The 24,824-nt window shown below is 37.1% G+C and overlaps 1 protein-coding gene across 2 annotated transcripts in view; it reads left to right on the top strand.

Moving 5' to 3' along the window:
* Positions 1 to 24,266, top strand: part of RAD23B (RAD23 homolog B, nucleotide excision repair protein) — a 43,437-nt gene extending 19,171 nt beyond the window's left edge. For both annotated transcript variants that reach the window (XM_044265194.1, XM_044265195.1), the window contains exons 4-10: positions 1,363 to 1,631; positions 6,776 to 6,831; positions 11,547 to 11,674; positions 14,085 to 14,217; positions 16,178 to 16,305; positions 17,064 to 17,234; positions 22,909 to 24,266. In XM_044265194.1, coding sequence (XP_044121129.1) covers positions 1,363 to 1,631; positions 6,776 to 6,831; positions 11,547 to 11,674; positions 14,085 to 14,217; positions 16,178 to 16,305; positions 17,064 to 17,234; positions 22,909 to 23,022 — 999 coding nt within the window. In that variant the 3' untranslated portion in view covers positions 23,023 to 24,266. The remainder of the gene's footprint in view (positions 1 to 1,362; positions 1,632 to 6,775; positions 6,832 to 11,546; positions 11,675 to 14,084; positions 14,218 to 16,177; positions 16,306 to 17,063; positions 17,235 to 22,908) is intronic.
* Positions 24,267 to 24,824: the final 558 nt, after the last annotated feature.

The following is a 24,824-nucleotide window of genomic DNA, read 5'->3' as shown; positions in this document are numbered from 1 at the left end:
GGCTCCATGCCCAGGGCTGAAATAATATTGCATTGTCTCATCTAGTTTTATCACAGATAGTACATAGTGGAAAATATGGTAGCCATATATTTGGATGTCTATGTTATTGATCTTATTTCATTTGTATTAGAATAACCTTGGTTATTTAGAACATTACTTAAGAATTAAGCAGGATAGGTCTCAGAATAGATCCATGCATTTATAGAATAGCTCCCTAAGCCAAGCCTTTTCTTATTTTACATAGGATTCTACTGGTATTTGCAGTTAACTTTATTTTAAAGTTAATAAGAGAAGCCCCCTATTAGAAGGGGAAAAAAGTAGACATTATGGAAGCAATGAGAAAGGACTTTATTATAAAGAGACAGGAAAAAGATGTTTAGAACAGAAGTGAGCAGAAAAACTTCAAAAAGCAGATGGGTTTGATTCCATTTAAAATGAGGCTTAAATAGCTCTGTGGCAACAGAGACCTTGAGGGCATGGAATGTGACTATATGATACTGACCACAAGTAATCTTAAGGGAAATAATAATTGAGCATAGTAATGCATTTAAATTTCACTTCATTTAGATTGGAGTTTTATGACATTAATAATTTGCAGGGTATTGGCAGTTTAAAAAGTTACAGGGCTAAACACAGGACTCTTAGAATTAAAGAAAGAAGAGAATGAACACTGCTAGTATTTTTTCTTTTTTAAGTCCCCTGCCCTACCTTGCACAGCCACTCTTTCTCCAGTGTGCTTTATATTAGCCAGATCAAACAAAAAAGTTATTTTGGTGATGTTTTAAATGACAATAGATACTTGAAAGTTATAACCAAGGAACTTAAAGTGTAATGTTTGGGGGGCGCCTGGGTGGCTCAGTAGGTTAAGCCTCTGCCTTCGGCTCAGGTCATGATCTCAGGGTCCTGGGATCGAGCCCCGCATCGTGCTCTCTGCTCAGCAGGGAGCCTGCTTCCCCGTGTCTCTTTGCCTGCCTCTTTGCCTACCTGTGATCTCTGTCTGTCAAATAAATAAATTTTTTAAAAAAAAGTGTAATGTTTGGGGGTGGTGGGACAATAATTACATGGTGTTTGTTTGTCAGTATACATTGTGTATATTTCTGAGTAGCGCTGCTTCTTGTTCTTCTTCATATTAACTTGATAACAAAGACTGAAACTATTAGCTAAAGCTAATTATTTGAGAGAGTAACATAAGTAGTGATTCAGATGGCTAATATTGATCACTTGTTATGTTGCTTTACGAAATTATTTTCAAGTTGCAAGTTTTTATTGGTGTTATGTTTGTAGCCTCCTGTAACAGTACTGTCTACTTAGAAATTGGGTATTTTATCATAATTCATTGTTTTACTCTTTTAATGTGCTTAGCCCAAAGCAGTGACAACACCAGCGCCAGCTACAACCCAACAGTCAAGTCCTGCCACCACTACCACAGTTAGCTCCTCCACAGCTCCAGCTGTGGCTCAGGCCCCAACCCCGGCTCCCGCTCTGGCTCCTACTCCTTCCCCTGCATCCATCACTCCAGCACCAACGACAGCATCTTCTGAACCTGCACCTGCTAGTGCGACACAACCAGAAAAGCCTGCAGAAAAGCCAGCAGAGACACCAGTAGCTACGAGTCCAACAGCAACTGACAGGTAAGACCTGCAGTCTAGGAAATCGTATTTCAACACAAGTTCATGATAAGAACTTCATCCATGTATTTATCTTGATGATTGTTTGGATCAAACTTTGTTTCTGCTACATTAAACTTTCTAAACACTGAACTGTAAATGACCTGTAAAAATTATAAAAATATAACTTGCTATTTTATTATAGTTTGACATATTATAAATAACTTGACTTTGTTCCCTAATCATTGTTTATATTTGCTCTATATTCTTTTCTGATCATTGTCATTTATATTATAAATATCCTTCCATGCCACTAAATATTTCCAGTTGCCGCATAGCATTGTGTTTGGATCTGACATTTGTTGGCACTTAACCTTAGAAAAGTAACATCTTTGGGTACTTTCCTTATCTGTAAAATGTGGGTGACAATAGGACCTATATCCTAGAGTTGTTATAAGTATTAAATGAAATAATGGGTGTAAAAGCTGTGAAATAGCACATATTCACAGCAGAGTTAAATACCAGCTATTGCGCATAGTTAACCTACCACCTTTTGTTGAACATATGGATTGTTTGAATTGTATACTGATTAATCCATATTTCTTGTGAACTTTTGTAGAAATTTAAGTCTTATAAGTGTAAATCTTTAAAACAAAAGAAAAGGTGCAGGATATTTGAGGAACAAGAAATAATTTCTTGTGTGAAAGTTGGCAGGATTATTGAATAGTTTATGACAAAAGTTTTTTTCCTCCCAAGGATAAATAAACAAAACATGTGCTTTGGTTCTCTTGGGTGGACTTGTATAGGGAATTTCTCTTTTACCTGAGAACATGGGTTATATTTAGTATAGTGTGCAACAGCACTGAAGCTGTTTGTATTTTGTGACTTTAGTACAACTTGGGACCTTATTCTTGGAATCAGAACCAGATGGAACAGAGATCTATACAGGATATGGAAACACTTACTGATAGGAAAGCATATTTGTGATAAATATAGTAATGGTTAGAAAAAAATTTAATTATGATTCTTTATTTTAGTGTTTTGCTTTTATGTCTGTTTACTGTGTCTGACCCAGTCCAAGGTGTTTAAAGGGGTTTGAGTCATCTGATTAATTGCTCACTTAGGGCTTCTTTCCAGGGAATTCATTCCCTACCAGGAGAGCATAGGCTAAGGTAACAAAGTATTTCTCCTATGCCTGCTTCCTGAACTTTGCTTTAGGCATTCTGAGAGACTGTTGCCTAACTTGATGCTTCTCCTGTGTATATTTAGAAATGCATTCAAACTCTTCCCTGGTGGGAGACAACCCAGACTCAGGTTAAGCTGTTCTGTCAAAAGTTGTTCATCAGTTCTGTCTTTGGGAGAGAACTGAACAACTTTAACACATTGATTTCCCAGATCATTTTAAACATTGTAACTGTAAATATGTCTTCATTCAGTGTAGTATACCTTATTTTCTTATATGTATTCAGCTCTTTGAAAAACTCATTGTGAGAATTTCAGCATCGATTGATACATTTTAATGTGCTAAGAGCTTTTATCCAAATTTCTTTATTGTTAACTTTTTAAAATTTCTTCCTGGGGCTACAATTTGATTTACCCATTCTCAAGAGTCAGTATTACTATGTTTTCAGAGGTACAGAAGTTGCATAAGTCAGTAGATGATCAGTGATACAGAGAGCAGATGCTAGCTAGAGTTACGTGATTGGGCCTTACACACCAGCTATTTGTTTGTTTGTTTGACATCAAGGGAACCACAAGCAGGGGGAGAGGGTGAAGCAGACTTCCTGCTGAGCAAGGAGCCCAATATGAGGCTCCATCCCAGGATCCTGGGATCATGACCTGAGCCAAAGGCAGCTGCTTAACGGCTGAGCCACACAGGTGCCTCCCCGCAACTGTTTATTCTTATTTCTCCACATGATCACCTTAGAGAAGGATAACACAGGAAAGGTAGGATGAGAGAAGCTCAGAAAACTACTTAAATGTGCCTTAGTCCTTTCATCTGTATTGTAAAACATGGAGTGTCCTATAAAGCACAAAACTTAAAATTATCAGGAGAAATGTTGGTATGAATTTGAGGGACACCACTGGCATGACATTTCATTATAGGTGTTTATGTCTTTAGGCCAATTTTGTTCTTGAGAAACCACCAATTAAAATGCGTATTCTCCTTGTTTATCTCTACCTTAAGAAGTTGCGCATGTGCACAAGACTACGTTATTCATAGTCCAAGGCAAATACATTAGTAAGGGAATGGCTCGACCTGTAATTTATTCATATTAGAGAGCAGTGCTAGTCAGAGTGATAGTGGGCAGCATCAGCATCACTGGGAGTTTGTTTGAAGTTAAACCCTCACCTAAATCAGAATTATCTGGGGGTGGATCCCAGAAATCTGTATTCTTGGGCTTCCTGAAGTGCTACCGGCGAGTTAAAGTATGTAGTATATATCATATTGAGTGAATGTGGTTTTAGGGCTTTGTTATCAAGTGAGAAAAACGTTACAAAACAATGGGCAATAATCATAAACCAAACAAAAGCTACAAAACATCATCATATATTTTCTCTTCTGTGGCTGTGTATAGCAATGTGCAGAAGAACAGTAACAATGAGACGGCACACTAACTCATAAGTGGTTTCCTCTGCAGGTGGGCAAGAAGTGGTGAGGTAGAATCAAGGTTGAATAATGGTGGTTCAGCCATACCTCACTCTTATCTGAGATATATAAAAGGAAATTTTAAAGCATTGTGCAGAAAAGCATAGATTGTTCTGTAAGTGAACTGGAATGAAGGAAATTAATCCTGTCAGGTAGTAAAATATATTATACATGGTGGTAATGATTTCAGTAATTTACAATGGCTCTTACTAAAAAGAGTGCTTAAGTAAATAGATGGTAGTCTAGAAACAGACCAGAACACATACCAGGGACTTAACATAAGATAAAGATGCAATTTGAAACCACCATGCAAAGATGCTGTTGGATTAATGTCTAGCCAAATGGAAGGGGGAAGATGGGTCATATACCTTATACTAATAAAAATAAATTCTAGCTACATAAAGAATCAACATAAAAGGAAACTAAACTAGAGAACATAATAAAAATAAAAATAATCTTAATCAAAAAAGTCATAGAAGGAACAGTTGGTAAATTTGACTACAGAAGGAATTTAAAAGTTGAGAACCAAACTGAAAATTCCCTTTGAAGAGCTTGGTTTGGTCAATTAAATGGAGTACTGTGTGTCTGGGGAAAATATGAGGTCATTGTGGTTTTGCTGACATGAGATAATTAAGTTAAATAAAACACACCCAAAGGCAAGACACAAGTCATTATTTTATAGAAACTAGTAGTAGTGACTATTCCCTGGGTAGGGGACTTGGGCAGGAGAATTATTTGTTCTATATATAACTATATAGAATTCTTTTCAAAGTTTTGCCTTCTATGTAAGTTAGCTTTACTATCTAGTTAAATGAAGATCGTTTAAAAAGTTACACCAGAAAATTAGTTTAATCATATCAGATGTTATGATGCCAGGCACTTTGCTAAATACTTTACCAGTAGTAACCCTATATACACCACTTTGGGATACATGGATATTATTATGGACTTCATTGTATTGATGAATAAACTGAGGATTAAAAAATAATTTATGAATTCAGACTTAACATATTTCCCTTGTTCTTGCTGTGCATAGGTAGGGGGAGGGGGGCAGAAGAAGAGGGGGAGAGAGAATCTTAAGCAGCTCCATGCTCAGTGCAGAGCCTGACATGGGGCTCAATCTTGTGACCCTGAAATCATAACCTGAGTCGAAATCAAGATTTGGATGCTTAACTGATTGAGCCACCCAGCTGCCCATACTGTGTTTTGTTTTGTTTTTTTTTTTAATTGGGAGAGGTGTAAGTGTGTGTTTTGTATGTTTTAATCTAAACTGCCAACTGCTAGCTTTACTAGTTTGTAAACTTCAACTTATTTTTCTTTGGCCTACCCTTCATGGTCTTTCATAATCTTGTTTTCGTCTGCTTTGTTTTCTAGACTCATCTTCTGCAATTGCCCAGCAGAAACTTAGTCCTTTTAAACTGGTTTTCTTTTGGTTACAACTTGGATTTTAACACACCTCTCCATTTTTTGTTTTTTGCTATGTTCCTTGACTTGAATGCCTTATCAGCTCCTGCGTGAAAAACTGACCTATAAGACCTAACCGAAATTCTATTAAATTCTATTCTATTCTATTATGTAAAGATTTCCCAGGCCTTCCAGCATAATGTGGTTTCTACATTACCTCTTTATTCTGTACAGGTTTCCCCCACTGTTTGAAAATAGAGTATTCCTGTGAAACCTTTTGTAAGCCAAAGTGGCATAAGCAAAGAAATAATTGCAAAGAAGCAATTACCATAAATTTATGTGGGAAAAGTTTTGAACATTTCCAAACCTATAAAATAACCTCTCAGGCTTTTCTGAACACACACACACACACCTTGGTAATAGAGGCACAGAATAAATTTAGATGAAGCGCAGATGCTCGCAGTCACAGTTATGGCAGCTTGATGCTGAGATGCTGAGTATGGTTCTGGGGAAGGAGCTTCGGGGCCACCCTGGCTTCTCAGGGTGTGTTCCTCTGTAAAGGCTTGCTGCAAAACAAACAAAACACTATTTTCACTTTTCTTGTATAAGCAGAAATCCTCTTTAGAGAAAATTCTCTTCAGATTTCTTCTGGTTAGTGAAAATGGGTACTAATGTAGGTCTTTGGTAAAAGCAAAATGTGATGGAATATGAACTTTGGAAAACTGGGGGATACTTGTGTTTGGTATTTCTTCTATTGTGGCTTGACTTACAGGTTATTTAACTTATAAATTCTTTTAGGGAAATAGTTGTGCATTATCTTTTTGTGTATTCCTTAAATGGTAAACATTCTGTTCAGTTGTTATTTTCTATCTTTGGACATTTAAAACGAGGCATTTGTAGAACAGTATGAATATTAAGATTGAAAATTCTTCCCAAACCATAAATGTTATGGATAAAGCTTTGGGGTTTAATGTAGAAGATGGTTTAAAAACTGTAGCCAGACTTATACATTTGATTAAAATCAAACAGTATCTTTACAATTTGGACCATTACTAAACTTCAGTGTAAGTTTTATGTACTTTCTGATGTACAATTTTCTGAAAACCTTTTGCAGTACATCAGGAGATTCTTCTCGGTCAAACCTTTTTGAAGATGCAACCAGTGCACTGGGTAAGTATCTACCTTATAAATAACCTTACAAGAGGTAGGGAGGAGGTTCTAATTTCATTTTTCTAGATCATGAAAATGTTCATTTTCATGGTTGCTTATTAAGCTATTAAATGATTTAATTATTTGATTAATATATTACTAAAGACTTTGTAAGTTTGTGTGTTACATATTGAATTCTTTAAATTGTACTATTTAAAGTATTATTAGAGTCAAGCATATTCTTTTGGTTAAAGCAGGTTCTTTTCTATTTTCCAAATGTGAATTTTAAATGAAGTCTTAACAGAGTTTGAACTGTTGACAGGTTTATTTAAAAATATTTATAAAACGGGTATAAAATGTTACTAAATCTGCCTTGCACATCTTTATTCCAGTTTGGAGCCCTGTCGTGTCCCATCTCTATCTTGTTGCTTTTATGGTACTGCAGTGAATGTACCTTTTTGTCCCAGCTTTAACTATTGAATAATGCTTTTTCATCTCCCCTTCACACTTAATCTGTCAAAATCAGTTTCCCCCCCCCCCATTTTCCCATTGTGACACCTCTAGTACATTTCCTACTTTGCCTGCTAATTGTTGGTTTATTGGCTGGCAACTCCATCCCTCTCCTTTGTTCTGTTCTCTATTACTGGAAATGGTAGGGAGGTAGAAGACTAGGAACAGCAGCTTCAGTGGTATGGGCTTCTAGCTTCTTAGTTGCTGCAGCAGCAGGGTTCCAACAGCAATAGTACCTCATATGATCTGGGGAGTTGGCCTCTGACCTGATGACTTGAACTCCATGATCCTTTCATTGCCATGGAAATGGCATCTTGGTTGTCCATAGCATGTAGGGTCAAAATGGTTGTAAGTAATCAACCTAAGGTCACCTGGATATACCATACCCACATTTACTCTTTTACATTTACTGTGTTCTGGGACTAGTCTTCTGTCAAATGAGTCCGAGTTATTGTCCAGTCAACAAAACAGAAGTTCCTTTCAGACGGGGAAAGGCTTAATCCTAGAAGTTATTAGTGAGATACTGGAAGGACTAGAAGAGGTGACCCAGAAATCAGTCAGGTGCCGTCTGCCTAAAGAGCTAGAACCACCTGGCACTTGCCCCTGGTGCTCCTGAACTGTATGGCTGACACCACTGCCACCTCCGTTGGAAAGCACGGTGCTGCCGAATTCTAGCTGCCGCTGTTAGACGCCTAGTCTTCTGAAGGCAGTGTTGTACCTTTATGTCTCTAGCACGTTACACAACTTAGGTCATAGGACCCTTTTACTCTTTAATCCTCCCAGTCTTTAAATTGATACCCTGCTGCTTTAAACTTGCCTTCTGTGGCTATGACACTGCTCTTTTCTTGATCCATGCCTCTTGAGTATTCCTTTGCAGGCTTTCTAGTTAACTCTTCATTTTATCTGACCCTTAAGTGAATGGATCCTCTGTGGTTCTGCTACAGATCATAGTTCAAAGTTCAAACTATGGGACTGGCAAATATCACCCATATACTGTAAAGATCCCCAAAATTATAATTCCAGTACACATCTCCCTCTGAGTCCCCAGACTCATTCTTTAAGCCACCATGTGGGAAGCCTACAACCTCCATAAACTCCTCGGGTTCCAAATGGAACCCTATTTTATCCTCCCATCTGATTCTTCTTTGTTCCTCATTGCTTGCATCATCATCTCTACCATATGTTGGCATCGTCCTTGACCTCCCCGCCTCTCATGGGCCATTTAGCTCAGGTTCCTGACAACCCTCCTTCCTGAGGTTCCTGGAATATTTGTTTTTGCTCCCACTTGACTACTGTAGTTCACAGCCTTATCTTACGGATAACTCCTGCATTATTCGTAACTGGTCAGTGCCGTGTCGTAGTGGACTTCATAAAAGGCACATCTCATGAGGTCGCTGTTAGTTCCTTTCACAGCTCTGTGTGACCTGGAAGATAAGACCACAGCTCACTCTTAGTGACACATCAAGGTTCTTCATCACTACTCCACTGTAACCTCATTAGCTCTCTCTTGTGTTGTCCATTGTCTCTAGTTTTTCTGTGAGTCATTTGCCCTTGTACTATTACTATCTGGAAAGTATCACACTGCTTATAGGCATCTCTTTCTGAGTTCTGTAACTTGATTAATTAGGAGGCATTATTTTAGGAGGTGTAGCTTGGTGACTAGGTGTGGGAGCTCTGGACTCTTAACAGCCTGTGTTAGTATCTGTACCATGACTTACCAGCCATTGTTAAACCATGATCATAGGAAACCTTTCTCATGGAGTTATTGTAAGGATTAAATGAGAAACACCATGTCATAATAGTGTAGTTCAGATACTCCACAGTTCTTAATTTTGTTTATATTGATGCTAATTTCTGTACCTGGGAACTTGATTACTGAAGGGATATTGACACTGAAGTGGCTTTGTGCTAGAATCATTTGAATGGATAATTAAGAACAAATATATTAACAAGTCCTTTATGGAAGGGGAAAGGAAAAGTCATTACTCTAAGCAAGATCATGAATGCCACATTTGCTCAAGGATATTGAATTTTTTTAAACTATACTTTCATAGCTGTTAAATGCCTTTATTGAAAATTCTGCAAAAAAAAAACAAAAAAACACTCAACTGATGAATGTCACCTGTGCCAGGGAAATGGCAGTGTAAAACGACAGGGTCCCTTGCACAGCTGAACTTTTTGTTCAGATGGGGGAAAGAAGTGGTGAAACAAAGTAAATTGCAAATCACTATTAATGATTTTAAGGAAACTAATGGCTCCCATTAAGAAAATAGAAGGTACTTATACTTGGGATAGTTAGGCAGTACATCTCTGGGATGTAGTCTCAGTTTAAATTGAGAACTGGAGCTGTGAAGGAACTGACCCCTCAGAGAAGAGGGGTGTGTGTGTGTGTAAAGGTTCTAGGACTGATTCTAAAAGGTATGACTTGTGAAGTAAGCTGGAAAACAGCAGCGTGGTTGGAGTGTAGTGTGCGGAGATTGTTGAGTGTTGGGAACCCAAAATGAGATGAGGTTTCTTTTTTAAAAAGCTTGCTTTTCCAGCCGGCAGAAGAATAGATTATAGGCTCGGGGGCAGGAAAGGAAAGGGGTGGGGGTGTTATCCAGATGAGAGATTGTTGTGGCCTGGTCTTGAGTGAAGGCAGTGAAGAAAGTGGGAAGTAGGCAGTTTTGCATTGTATTTCAGATATAGGACCTAGCAGATAACACTGGTAGATAAGTGATGGAAGGGAAGGGAGAGGGAACTTGCAGTCACCAGGGTTCCTGGTTCTTGGGCTTGGGTGGATAGAGGTGCTGGTTATTGAAATGGAGAAAGCAGATAATGGTGGGACACATCTGAGGGGGAAATCTTATAGATTCAAAGTCACAGATCAATATTGGCTAAGGAGTGAGTGGAATGTGAAAAGTGGACACCGCCTGTGCAGTTAGCTATGGCTGGAAAGGGAAGGCAGCAGACAGATGGACCAGTTTCTGAAAGAGGAATTGGGATCTAACCAAGGGGGTTGGCTTCTGCTTTTAGGATGACATTCTAGGAGATAGTCAACTGCTGATCAGGATGATTAAATGGAGAGTGAAAGATGGGAGGTAGACAAGAAAGAGGATAACCAAAGGGTCCAGTTCTTTAAGGAGACAAGAAAGGGAATGGTACCCAGAAGAGAAGTGAAAGACAAGATGGCTTAAGTGAAGTAAGTTTGGTGTAGAGAGCTGGCTTTCTTTTCAGACTGTTGTCTGTGGTCTGACATTTCCATGAAAAGCAAGTTTGGGTTGGTGATAGCCTGTGGGATGTGACTTCCTGGGATAGCAATGCTCGGGGCATTACACAAGTTCTGTATATGAAAGCCTAACTTTCCTGCTTCTAACCTCCTTTTTTCTTCAGCTTTGGTAATAAAAGATGTCGAAGGAAAACTGAAGTTGTTACAGTAGAATTGATTGCTTGAAATATCCCTCCTTTGTGTTTTCAAAAAATTAGTTCATCAGTTTCTTCCAGGTTGCTTTCTCTGACCTGCTAATTCTGTCGTATATTTGTATCTGATGTTTTTATTGTACTTACTAAGCATACTGTGTTAGTTTTCTGTTGCTAATGTAATAAGTTTCCACAGACTTCTTGGTAGGAAAAAACAGATGAGCACCTATCTTAAGGTGCACAGTAGGTTAGAAATCTAACATAGTCCTCACTGGACTAAAATTAAGGGGCTGAATCACTGGGCTACCATCAAGGCGGCAGTCCTTTCTGTACATTCCAGGGGGGAGTCTGTTCTATGTCCTTTCAGTGCTTCTGGAAGCTGCCCGCATTCCTTGGCTTATAGCCCCTTTTTCCTGTCATCAGGCAGCAGCATAGCATCTGCAACCTTGCTTCTTTGCTCTTGTCTTTATATCTGTTTTTCTGACCCTCCCCTCTGTTTTCCTTCTGCTTTTAAGGACCCTTGTGATTACATCGGGCCTACACAGATAATCTGGGATAATTTCTCTTTCTTAAAGTCAGCTGATTAACAACCATAATTCCACTTTGCCTCATAACCTAACACATTTATAGGTTCCGGGGATGGGCAGGGGGGCATTATTCTACCCATACACATACATGTTGTAGTTTGTTCTGTTACTCATTTTTGTACTCCTAGTCCTGTAGTGCCTGAAATATTGTATATACATTCAAGAAATACACAGGAAATGCATATTTATTAAATTTTTTTTTTTCTTTTCCTTCCTCCCACGCCACACACCTTTTCTTAGTGACAGGTCAGTCTTATGAGAATATGGTAACTGAGATCATGTCAATGGGATATGAACGAGAGCAAGTGATTGCAGCCCTGAGAGCCAGTTTCAACAACCCTGACAGAGCAGTGGAGTATCTTTTAATGGTGAGAAATATTTCACTTTATTTATTGTAGTTTAATGCCAAAATCTCAAAGACTTTTAAGGAACAGTAATAATTCACAGGAGAATGAGAATATATGCTAGTAATTTATTTAATGTTTGTATATTTCTTAATTTGCTAATATTTTGTGTTGGTAAAATGTAACCTCTTCTAAAAGATTTTGATGTGATTTTTATTTAGGAAACACCATGGCTAAATGAGTTGTAAAATTGGCTCTCCACTTAGAGTAGTAACTTCTACCCCATTCATGTTATCCTCAAAGGATGACAGTTTGTTTGGAGTGTGGGATAATTTTTTTTAAATCTAATCTACCATTTTAGTGGCTCTTTTGATGGCCAGCATACTCCTGGGTGTACTTTTTTTTTTTAAAGATTTTATTTTTATTTTATTCGACAGAGAGAAAGAACACAAGCAGGGGAGCATCAGGGAGAGTGAGAAGCAGGCTTCCCACTGAGCGGGGAGCCCGAAGCGGGACTTGATCCCAGGACCTGGGGATCATGACCTGAGCTGAAGGCAGACGCTTAACCAATTGAGCCACCCAGGCACCCCTCCTAGGTGCTCCTCCTCTACGATAGAGGGCAAAAGTAGCATGTTGGAAGCCCGCACGCAATTTTATTTGTCTTATACTGTGTACATTTTTATAATTAGTTGCCAACTTTTAAAAATGAAGAGATTTCACTTAAAAATTTAGATAGCTAAGAAAAAGAAAAAAAAAAATGACATTCTAAATAAAAACTTGAAAGGGGTGACCAAGTGGCTTAGTTAAGCATCTGACTCTTGAGCTCAGCTCAGATCTCAGTCTTGGTCGTGAATTCAGGCTCTGAGTTAGGCTCCGAGCTGGGCATGAAGCCTAGGTAAAAAAAAAAAAAATAAAAGACTTAGAAGATAGATAGGTAGATTGATTAATTAATTCAGAGAGCTGGTTTGTCTAGACAGCTTGGATTCTGTATTTTTGCAAGGGTTTAGGAAAAGTTTTAGATCATAGACTCTTTGATTCATTATCTTCCCATCCATTCCCTGTTACCTGATACAATAGCGTGCATTTAATTCAATGCATGATGTTATTTACCTGGTTCCATTCACATTTGAATTGTTAGCTTATTTATTGTCAGTAATAGTCAAGGGAGTCTCAAAAACATTTGTTTCTAATGCCCGGAGTGACATCTCATGCTAGCAGCCATTACCCTTCATGTGGTTCATTATGCATAATTCTTCATATGTTTATGGTTTCAGCTTCTGATTTATTGGGAAATGGAAGCATTAACCATTATCCTCTTTTACCCAAATGTAACACTTCCTTCTAAATTCTTCTCCTTCACAATCTATGTGGATTTCATAAAGACTTTTTTGATATGTTGTATATGAAAAGTCTTGTAAATCATGCATCAAAATAGTGCTCCAGAAGTCTCAGTGCAGTTTAAATTATAGTAAGTTCAAAAGACAAATACTATAAACTTAGAAAATATTGAAATATTTAAGGTTCTTACATCTACTTTTGTAAATTTTGAATAATTTAATTTTTTGTATGTGATACTTCCTGGAGAATGCTTTCTCAGAACCGTGGTTCAGTAGAGGAGATCCTCCTTGCTTGGCCACTGTTGCCACCTGCTCTGTCTCCATTAGATTTTTACCTGCCTCAGGATTCATTTCAGAACTGTACATGTGTCAAAACCTGTTTCTTTGGATAATTTTCAGGCTAGCTTTGCAAATGCAAACCTTGCTATCACACAGCTGGTGAAAGTTTCTATGAAATTCAAAAATTAGAGTAATGCATAGCATAAAAAACAAATGTCCAGTTTTGATAAGGTTTGTATTGATATTTTTAAAAATTATATTATTATATACAGATTTAGGATCTTTGATGTTAGATGTAATATGTTGCTGTATGTAAACATCATTTTATGACATATGTTTTAAATTACAAATCTCTATGTCTTAGATCTGCACTGTCTAGTAAAATAGCTATTAAGTAGTGTTAAGTACAAGTAGTTATTTGAATTGAATAAAATTAAAAGTATATTAAAAATTAGTTTCTTTAGTAACATTAGCCAAATTTGAAGTTCTCAGTAGCTTTGTGTGATTAATGAATATTTTATTAGCATAGATACAGAACATTTTTGTCATCATGGAAAATTCTGCTGGACATTGTGCTGCCTAACGTTATTGCACTATGGGTTCTTCTATATCATGCTTAGATCATTTCTAATCTAATCCAAATATACACAGCTTTTAGATAAGTCTTAATCTTTTACTTTTAGTAGAAGCAGATACCTGTTTGATGCTTTTGGAAATTAGACAAGCACATTAAATAGATCAATAAATCTTTTTCTTTGTATAGTATTGAACTATCTTTGAATGACAAGATATTTTAAAGCTGGGAAATTGTATTGTAGGGGATCCCTGGAGATAGAGAGAGTCAGGCTGTGGTGGACACCCCTCCTGCGGTCAGCACTGGGGCTCCTCCATCTTCGGTGGCGGCCGCTGCGGCGACTACGACGGCATCGACAACCACAGCGAGCCCTGGAGGTTAGCATGGGCTGGTGGGGGTGTGGGGGCACAGTCCTGAGTTTCTAGTGTGAGGTGAGGCTTGTTCCTGGAGCATCTGGAGGACTCTTCACACAAGTTCTCTATCCATTAATGTTAAAAAAGGGCCCAAAACAAATTCTCCCGAGTGGCAATTGCATTAACTTCTCGCTGAGACCTCAGTGCTGTAGTTTTGGCAAAGGGCACATTCTGTTTAGCCTGTTCCGAGGAAGAGATGCTTCCCAGTTTGCATTTTGTGTTAACATTCTGAAGTAATTCAGAATGTTTGCTCACCTTGTCTCTTCTCTTCCCCTATGCATATCATAAACTATGTGTAATTTCAAAGCCGGGACAATCTTAGTTGCTGTTTTACCACCAAAGAAATAAAGCACTGAGAACTTTGAAGACATGTATCTAGAACTGAAAGCCAGTCTTGAAGTCACCTCTGTTTACTGGTCAGCATCCACCCTTCCATTGATGAAGGTGTGACTACAGAGGAGGCCCTAGAGCCTGTGGTGGGCTCGAGTTACTTTGTTCTCCTTCAGGCTCTGTTCTGTACACAGTAGTGATGAAGTAATTTAAACTTCATTTTGAAGAGGCCCTTCTTGATGCTTTTCCTAGCTCTATGTAATGACAGCTCTGGTTGACAAAAAGCCATGAGTATTTTGTGTACAGTCTCCCAGAGAACAGGCTTTCATTTTTGTGTACAGTCTCCCAGAGGACAGGCTTTCATTTATGCAGAGTTGGCATAAGAATGGAAAGAAGAGGCCACAGCTTTGGTTCAGGTAGGGAATGCTGTCCCATTTAGCAGTCCTTAGTGAGTTAATTTAGTTCCTGAGTCTCATTTTCTTCATCTATAAAACCGGTGTCACAGAAGGAAGGTTACTTCTCATACTCATTTGGCCATTTTAATTTGAATGATTTTCTTGAATAATTAAGGAAATAACATCCAAAAAATGCCCATAATTCATTAGTAACCTCAAAAACATAGTTACATGCAATTCTTGGTTTCCTGTAGATGATCAGAGCACAACCACTACCCCCCAGAAGTTGCAAGTTCTGTCTTATTTGGCATCCTTAATATTTATGATTGCCATGGAATTTTGGACTAAAGAATTCTAAATGTATTAGTACTAGATTGACTTGTAGCTTATTTTATTCTCTAAAGATTATTTATTTGACAGCAAGCACACACAAGCAGAGGGAAGGACAGAGGCAGAGGGAGAAGCAGGCTCCTCTCAGCAGGAAGCCTGATGTGGGACTCAATCCCAGGACCCTGCAATCATGACCTGAGCCAAAGGCAGATGCTTAATGACTGAGCCACCCCGGCACCCCTACTTGTAGCTTATTTATCTCAAGCTTTTATAAATTACAAATGTTTGAGGCTTAATTGTAATAACCAAAATTGTCTTCCTAATTATAATTTAAGTTTGTATTAATAAAACTTCTGATCTGCATATCTGAACTCTTAACTTTTAAGTATTATCTTTCACTTCTTTGGTTTAGAATTTCCCAGGAATTCGAGCTCAGATTGTTTTGTTTTGTTTTCTTAAAGGTTTGGGTTGTATTAGAAAGTGGAATTTTTGGTTTTGTTAATACTAGATAAATATTTTTCTTAGGAACAGTGTTAGTACTTTTTATTTTGATAGAGTGCATGCAGATCATAATTTCTCGTTGTTTGATGATACTAACTACCTGTAACAGTTGTAGGAAAACTTTCTTCTTTCAGTGTTCTGTACTCTACCTCTACCGATAGGAGTAATTTCTATAGTAGAAGACTTGCACGTTGGTATAGTTGAAAGATTTCTGTCATTATTTACTCCCATTTTTATATACATCTGAGAACTCATCAAATTTTTTGCTTGTCAGTGTTTGCTGTCTAAAATTGTGATTGAACCACGTATATGTATATATATTGTATACATAATTACTGCTTTTGTTTATAATGTTATGTGATTTTTAGGACATCCACTTGAATTTTTACGGAATCAGCCTCAGTTTCAACAGATGAGACAGATTATTCAACAGAATCCTTCCCTGCTTCCAGCATTGCTACAACAGATAGGTCGAGAAAATCCTCAATTACTGCAGGTAACTATTTAATCAAAGTTAATTGCAAAAGTGGGTTTATAGAATATATCCTATTTTTTTTTTTAAGTCCATGTGACTCCCCTTCCCCTCCATAAGCTCTATAAACTTTTCTCTTGAGTTGCAATCAATAGTATGTGCTATAGATTAGATGTACTAAAAAAAGAGTCGGAGGGTGGAGGTGGGTTAATTTAAGTTGGTCAAATAATTTGATTATTATAAAATAATCAAATTATTGATTAAAATTATTAATTAAAATTATTGATTAAAAAATCTGAGAAACTCTTTGTGAAAGAAATCATTTATAAAATCTTTTTTCCCCAAACTTACTATTAGTGAAGCACTGCCTCTTAGAGACATACCCATGGGCTTACTTAAACCTCAAGTTATGAACCTCAGCATTGTACTGCGTACTAGTGTGGAAGATACAAAAGTTCTGTTTCTTTTTATAATCCCCAGATAGTTTTTTTTAACATTGGTTTGGGGAAATGGGACCCATTTATGAAAGAGAATTTGAATTATTCTTCACTATTTACCTCACTGAAAAGTGCCAAGTTTCTTTAAGAGTATATAAGAAATCACATCCTTCCAAAGATTAAATAATTCAGAATCATTCTAAAAATAAAGCAGTTACAAAATTCTAGCTTTCTCTGCTGTTTGAATTTAGAATTCTTAGTTTCCTGAAGATACTTTATATCATTGTATTGTTTTTTTGTTGTTTTTTGTTGTTGTCGTTTTTTCTGTCCTTCAAATTACCACAGCAAATTAGCCAGCACCAGGAGCATTTTATTCAAATGTTAAATGAACCAGTTCAAGAAGCTGGTGGTCAAGGAGGAGGGGGTGGAGGTGGCAGTGGAGGAATTGCAGAAGCCGGAAGTGGTCATATGAACTACATTCAAGTAACGCCTCAGGAGAAAGAAGCTATAGAAAGGGTGAGTTGAAGTAAAACTGAAAATTTAGTTCCTTAGTCACACTAGCCCCATTTCAGAGGCTCAGTAGTCACATGAGGCTGTAGGCTGCTGTGCGGGGTAGCACAGATAGAGAACATTTCTGCCACTGGAGATAGTTCTGTTGGACACAGCCAAATACAGCATTGTCCCAAGGATTGCAATAAAGACCGTGTATTTTCATCCCCGCTCTCACATCTTGGCCTTTGTGCTAGCCAAGGAACTGCTAAGTGAATAGCAGCTTTATAAAATAGTTATAAACATATTTTTAAAATTAAAAATTTCTGGGGCGCCTGGGTGGCTCAGTGGGTTGAGCCGCTGCCTTCGGCTCGGATCATGATCTCAGGGTTTTGGGATCAAGTCCCGCATCGGGCTCTCTGCTCAGCAGGGAGCCTGCTTCCTCCTCTCTCTCTGCCTGCCTCTCTGCCTACTTGTGATCTCTCTCTGTCAAATAAATAAATAAAATCTTTAAAAATAAATAATTTCTTTTTATATCTGAAAATTTATGAGGACAATGATCTTAGGGAAACCACCTGGGTGGCTCAGTCGGTTAAGCATCTGCTGTCAACTCAGGTCATGATTGAGTCCTGCGTCAGGCTCCTTGCTCAGTGGGGAGGGGAGTCTGTTTCTTCCTCTTCCTCTGCTGCTCCCCCTGCTTGTGTTCTCTTTTTCTCTCAGATAAATTAGTAAAATCTTTAAAAGAAAGAAAATGATAATAAAGTGAATGCCTAATTCAAGATTATCCACTTTTTAAAATTTCACTTTCGTACTGTCACTAAAATGTAAAATAGATATGTATATGAATTATATATAAAAAATATGTACATTAAACATCAGAAGCTGATACCGTGATTCTATTTACATCCTTACTAGGTCAGCCAGTTCATGTGAGGCACTGCAGTGACTTAGTTTATATGATATTATGACAGGTCATTCATTTTTCTCTAGGCTCCATTGTTAATATTTGTAAATTAGAAATCACTATACTTAACCTGTCTTATCTTACAAAGTATTTTGAGGTGGAAATCTGATAAAAGTTCATTTTAACTTAGTACTTAGAAAATCATCTGTAAGATAATTTGTCCATATTTATGATAAACATTTTTTCAAGTGTTCAGCGTTTATAATTACATCTTTCTTAAAAGATCTTTTATGTATCATGCTAATATTTCTCCCCCTTAAATAAGGCAAGTGGGTGAATGACACTTGCCTCAGTTGTTCTATAGCGTTTTGTTGTTGTTGTTGTTGTTGTCCTTTTTGTTTTGTTTTGTTTTAAATGGTTAGGGGTATCTGTTCTTGATTTCTGTTTTGGAGAAGAAATTTCTTCTTTTGTTATTTGTACTTTTAATGTCATACTTTAAAAAAAGGAAGAAGAAGAAAAAGAGAAGCTGCCTAATCCACGACCAAAAGATTTACTCCTGTTTTTCCTCTTGGGGAGTTTCATAGCTCTTGTTACATTTAGGTCTGTGATCTATTTTGAGTTACTTTTTGTTTATAGTGTGAGGTGTATTTTGCTTGTGGGTATCCAGCACCATTTACTGAAAATTCTGCTCTTTATCCATTGAATTGTCTTGGCATCCTTTTGAAAATTAACTGGCCATGATTTTGAAGGTTTACTGGGCTTTCAGTTCTGTTCCATTGATCTGTGTTTGTCTTATGCCACTACCTCATGGTCTTGATTACTGTGGCTTTTTTGTAGTAAATTTTGAAATCTCCAGTTTTCTTTTCTTAAGATTGTTTTGGCTGTTCTGGATCCCGTGCATTTCTGTATCAATTTTAGGATCCACTTGTCTGATTTCTGTAAGAAAAGAGAAACAAAAAACTGGGGTTTTAATACTGTGTTTTTTTCCTGCAGATCAGTTTGGAGACTATTGCCATGTTAGCAATATTAAGTCTCACCAAGCCATGAACATGAGATGCTTTTCCATTTATTAGATTTTTTTATACTTTCAGAAATTCTATAGTCTTTGGTTTATGCTTTTGTTAAATTTATTCTTCAGTGTATTTTTATTTTTGATGCTGTTATCAGTGGAAATATTTTCTTAATTTCATTTTTGGATTGTTCATTGCTAGCTATATACAAATACAACTTAATTTTGTGTGTTCCTCTTACATCGTGAAATCTTCCTGAACTCATTTATTAATTCTGATAATTCATGTGTGTTTCTTAGGATTTCCTAATTGTAGAATATTATTTGCAAGTAGTTTTGATTCTTTTCCAGTATGGATGCTTTCTCTTCTCTTCCCCCTTCCCCTTTCTTTCCTTACTTCCCTTCTCTTATCTTTCTCCCCTTGTATCCTTTTTTTTTTTTTTTTTTTTTTTTAAAGATTTATTTATTTATTTATTTGAGAGCGAGAGAGCGCGCGAGCATGAGAGGAGAGAGGTCAGCGGGAGAAGCAGACTCCCTACAAAGCAGGGTGCCCAATGTGGGACTTGATCCTGGGACTCCAGGATCATGATCTGAGCCAGAGGCAGTTGCTTAACCAACTGAGTCACCCAGGTGCCTTTTTTTTTTTTTTTTTAAAGATTTTATTTATTTATTTGTCAGAGAGAGAATGTCCACAAGCAAAGGGAGAAGCAGGCCCCAAGAGCCCAGTGCAAGACTCGATCCCAGGACTCTGGGATCATGACCTGAGCCACCCAGATGTCTTCTCTTTCTCTCTCTCACCTAATCCTTTCTGTGGCCTTCTGTGTATGTGTATTGTTGAATAGAAGTGGTGAGAGCCAACAGCTTTGTCTTGTCCCTGATCTTAGAAGAAGACAGTCTTTCACCATTAAGTATGATGTTAGCTATTTTACTAGATTTAGATTCTCAGGTTGAGGGAGTTTCTTTCTGTTCTAGTTTATTGAGTGGTTTTATCACAAAAGGGTCTTGGATTTTGTCAGATGATTTTTGTGTGCTGAGATGATAATGTGGTTTTGTTCCCTTTTTTATATGCTTTATTAATAACATTGATTTTTGTATATTGGACTAGCTTTGCATTCCTAGGATAAATCCCACTTGATTGTGGTGAATAGTCCTTTTTATATGTTGCTGGATTTTGTCTGCCAGTGTTTTGTTGAAGATTTCTGCATCTGTATTCATAAGGAGTAGTGGTCTGTGGATTTGTGTGTGTGTGATGATTTAGTCTGGTTGGGTATCGGTAAGATTGGCCTCATTAGAGAATGAGTGAGGAAGTACTCCCTCCTTTCCTGTTTGTTAGAAGAGTTTATGAAGAAAAGTTTTAATTCATTCAACAGTTGGTAGAATTCACCAGTAAAATTATCTGGGCCTGGCTTCTCTTTTTGGAAAATTTTGTGGTTATTAATTCAGTCTCTTTATTTGTTTTAGGATTATTCAGATTTTCTGTTTCCTGCATCAGTTTTGGTGATTTTGTCTTTCTAGGAATTTGTGTATTTTATCAGCATTATCTAACTTGATGGCTACAGTTGTTCACAGTAGTTCCCTAAAATTAGATTTTTTTATACTTTCAGAAATTCTATAGTATAGTATTCTATAGTATTATTTCTCTAAAAAGTAGTGTTCCCACATTTCTGATGTTAGTAATTTGAATGCGATTTGTTTTTTCCCTGTTAGTTTAACTAAAACGTTTATCAGTGTTGTTATTCTGAAGAAAAAAAGAACCAACTTCTGGTTTTATTGATTATATTTTTCTAGTCTGTAGTTTACTTGTTTTCTTTTTAACCCTTACTCTTTTTCTCCTTCTGTTTGCTTTGGATTTCGTTTTCTCTTTTTTCTAGTTTCTTAAGCTAGAACCTTAGATTATGTATTTAAGATCTTTCTTACTACAGATAAAGCTATAACCGTCCCTGAGGCACTGCTCCAGCAGCTCCCTGTCAGTTTTAGTGCTTTCGATGGTGTTTTCATGCATCTCTCAAGTGTTTTCTAATTTCCTTTGTGATTCCTTCTTTCATCATTGGTTAAGGATTATGTTAACTTCCACATATTTTAAATTTCCCAAATTTCTGTCTGTTGCTGATTTCAGAGTTCATTGTGTTGTGGTCAGAGAGTGTACTTTGCACACTTATAATCCTCTTAAATATATTGAGGCTAGTTCTGTAGCTTAACATTGTCTTCATGGAGAATGTTTGATACATACTTGAAAAGGACATGTGATCTTCTGTTGTTAAGTGTTCTGTAAATGTCTGTTAGGTCAGGTTGGTTCATAATGTGGTTAAGATTGGCTTCCTTGTCCGTCTTCTGCCTGGTTGTTGTATCCAGCATTGAACGTGGGGATAGCAAAGTCTCCAACTATTGTTGAATCACCCTTTCTTTCTTCAGTTCTGTCAGTTTTTGTTTCATGTGTTTCAGGTTTTCTTGTTACCTGTCTTTATAACAAGGTCTTCCTGATGGTTTGTCATCATAAAATGTCTTTTGTTTTTAGTAACAGTTTTTAATCTTAATGTGTATTTTGTCTGATACTAATGTATCTACTCCAGCTTTCTTTTTGTAACTGTTTGCATAGTATGTATCTTTTTTCCATCCTTTTACTTTCAGTGTATTTGTGTCTTTGAATCTTACGTGTGTATCTTGTAGAAGCAAACAGTTGGATAGTGCCCTACCTTTCCGGGTAGGCAAGCTTTAATCTGGAAAAGACTTGGTAACAAAATCATTCTTGTCTTATTTCATGGATGAATAGTTAATCATGCTGAATTGAGACTTCTGCTCATGTTTTTTAAGGTCATTTCTTGATAATAGTCAATGCAAGGTGATTTAGACAGTTGAACAGAGGGTTCATAAAAAATACTTGGTTAACAAATATACAGTACCTAGTGAACTACATAATTGACCTGAGTGCTTAAAAACACTTTTTTAAAAGCAGATTTTTGAGTCATCGGGTTATTTATTTATTTATTTAGTTATTTTTAAAGATTTCATTTATTTATTTGACAGAGGGAGATCACAAGTAGGTGGGGGAGGGGCAGGGAAGCAGGCTCCCCACTGAGCAGAGAGCCTGATGCAGGGCTCGATCCCAGGACTTGGGATCATGACCCGAGTGGAAGGCAGAGTCAACCCACTGAGCCACCAAGGCACCCCAATCACAGGGATTTTTAGCAGACTAGGAAAACAAAATTGAGTGGCTGATATCACCATTTAAAATTCTGTAAAAGTTAAGCAGATATAAGTAAAACACCATATGTCTGATCTCAAAATATATCATGTAATATTAATAATTGATCACCTATTTTTCTATTATGAAGTTTTTCATAAGCCAAGGAGATGGAGACTGATACTTGATCTGACTGACCTTCATTACAAATAATTGGATGAAGTAGTTAAACTCTTCTCCTGTTGCTCTCATCTGTATCTCCCCCCACGTCCATACTAAAAGCTGTTTGACTTACACATTTCTGTAGGCTGTAGGGTCACTTATTTTTAAACCATCACAGTCAGCAACTAATTTTTAGTATTAATGCCAGTGAGTATTAGCAAAGGAACTGTTCATCTAAAAGCTTCAACTAGGAACAGTCGGTGGTTGATACAGGAAAGGGTCTAGGCTCCATCTCGCTGCTCAGGTTGGACAGTGAATCCATACTTAGGTAGGCACGTGTTCACACAATGTCTTCAAGAGGTTTTTTGTGCCTTTCATGTTTTCTAGTGCTGATCTGCCCCTGTTGCTATGCTGGAACCCATGTGTGTTTTCTCTTTCCTTCCAGTTAAAGGCACTAGGATTTCCTGAAGGACTTGTGATACAAGCATATTTTGCTTGTGAGAAGAATGAGAACTTGGCTGCCAATTTTCTTCTACAGCAAAACTTTGATGAAGATTAAAAGGGACTTTTTTTTTTTAATCTCACACTTCACACCAGTGCATTACACTAACTTTGTTCACTGGATTGTCTGGGATGACTTGGGCTCATATCCACAATACTTGGTATAAGGTAGTAGATTGTTGGGGGTGGGGAGGGAGGGATCTAGGATATAGGGCAGGGATAAATACAGTGCATGTCTGCTTCAATTAGCAGATGCCGCAAATCCACACAGTGTGTAAAATATTATACAACCAAAAATCAGCTTTTGCAGGTCTTTATTTCTTCTATAAAACAGTAGGTAACTTTTCCTAGGTTTCACTCTATTTTTAGTGTACTAGATCCAGAAATTTAGTGTAATGCCCTGCTTTATATTTCTTTGACTTAACATTGGTTTCAGAAAGAATCTTTGCTACCTAGAATTTACAGTCTATTTCATGGCAACACTGGATAATGGCTTTGTGAAATTGAAAAAATTTTGCAGCAACCATAAACAGAAATGCCAAATTATTGATGGTTATTGTTGCTGCTTCAAATCAGATTGAATTAATGTGTAAGGAAGCCCTTTCTTTCATGTTAAGTACTTAGGGTGGGGGAGGGAGAAGGGGAACCTTTTCTTAAAATGAAAATAATTACTGCTATTTTAAAATTTCTTGGTGATCGAATGTGAGACCCTTCTAACATGATTTGAGAAGCTGTACAAGTATAGGCAGTTATTTTCCTGTTTACATTTTTTTTTCCAGTTTGTTTTGGGAAAAAATTGATAGGTGTCTAATTACTGTTTACTTCATTGTTATATTGCAGTAAAAGTTTTAAAACCACCATTGCATGTTTGCTTTTGATGTATCCCTTTGTGAAATTAGCACTTTGGGGCCAATGGAGAAATGCAGCATTCACTATCCCTCTCTTCCCCATCCCTCTGCAGAAATGTGTTTGTCAGTAAGTCGTGAGTTCAAATTGCTGCCTTTTTTTAAACCCACAAAATGCTGATTCAGTTCAAAATTAATGCAAATGTTTCAAAACTGGGTTTCTGATATTTGTAAGTGTTTTCCTTATTAGATAAGAATGTATGACCATTAAAGTCATTAGGACTATATTACTTTCAAAAAGAGAAGGTGGACAAAAGTATAATCCAGCATCTTTTACTGAATTGGAAAGACTGGTGGAATCTTCTGGAAGGGTTGGGAGATGCAGCTGGAAAAGTACTTTGGAAAATATACAATCAAGAATATCTCATGGCATATTAAAAGAAAAATCTTAATAGCAGTGTTGGCTTTTATTTGGATTTTTTTTCAACTTTTTTTTTTATTATTAAACTTGGCATAATTATTTGATCATAAAGAGGGAGAATATGTCTACTTGTTCAGTTTTTCAGATCTTTTTTCCTAAATATAAACAAGACTGTTTAAAGAAGACTTTTTCCCCCTACCATCTGATACTGAGTAAAGAAAATGAATTTGCACAGATTTCTCCCTGCGTAATCTCTTACAGTAATTCTTAGCAAAGTTTGGGGGTGACTTTAATCTTTTACATCATGCACTCGTACCTGTCACTCATGAAAATAAATGAAACCATGATTTTTCCCCACAGTGTTATCATGTAGTTTAATCTTCATGTGTGTACCCCTTAAACACAGCACACCTTTGGATTTTGTATTACCTGTATGTTTTATAATGGATCATGCAAAATGTCTCAGGAGAATAAAATGAGGATTTGTAAATATGTTTATCCTTCAGGGCAGAGCAATGAGTTGGGAGGAGGGTGGCATTTTGGATCGAATAATGGAATATTTTCATTTATTTTACGTCATTCTGTCTGCTGCCT

Source organism: Neovison vison, chromosome 9, assembly GCF_020171115.1.
Source record: "Neovison vison isolate M4711 chromosome 9, ASM_NN_V1, whole genome shotgun sequence".
Lineage (NCBI taxonomy): Eukaryota > Metazoa > Chordata > Mammalia > Carnivora > Mustelidae > Neogale > Neogale vison.
Note: the sequence above shows the minus strand (reverse complement) of the source record. Positions and strands in the feature narration are given on the sequence as shown.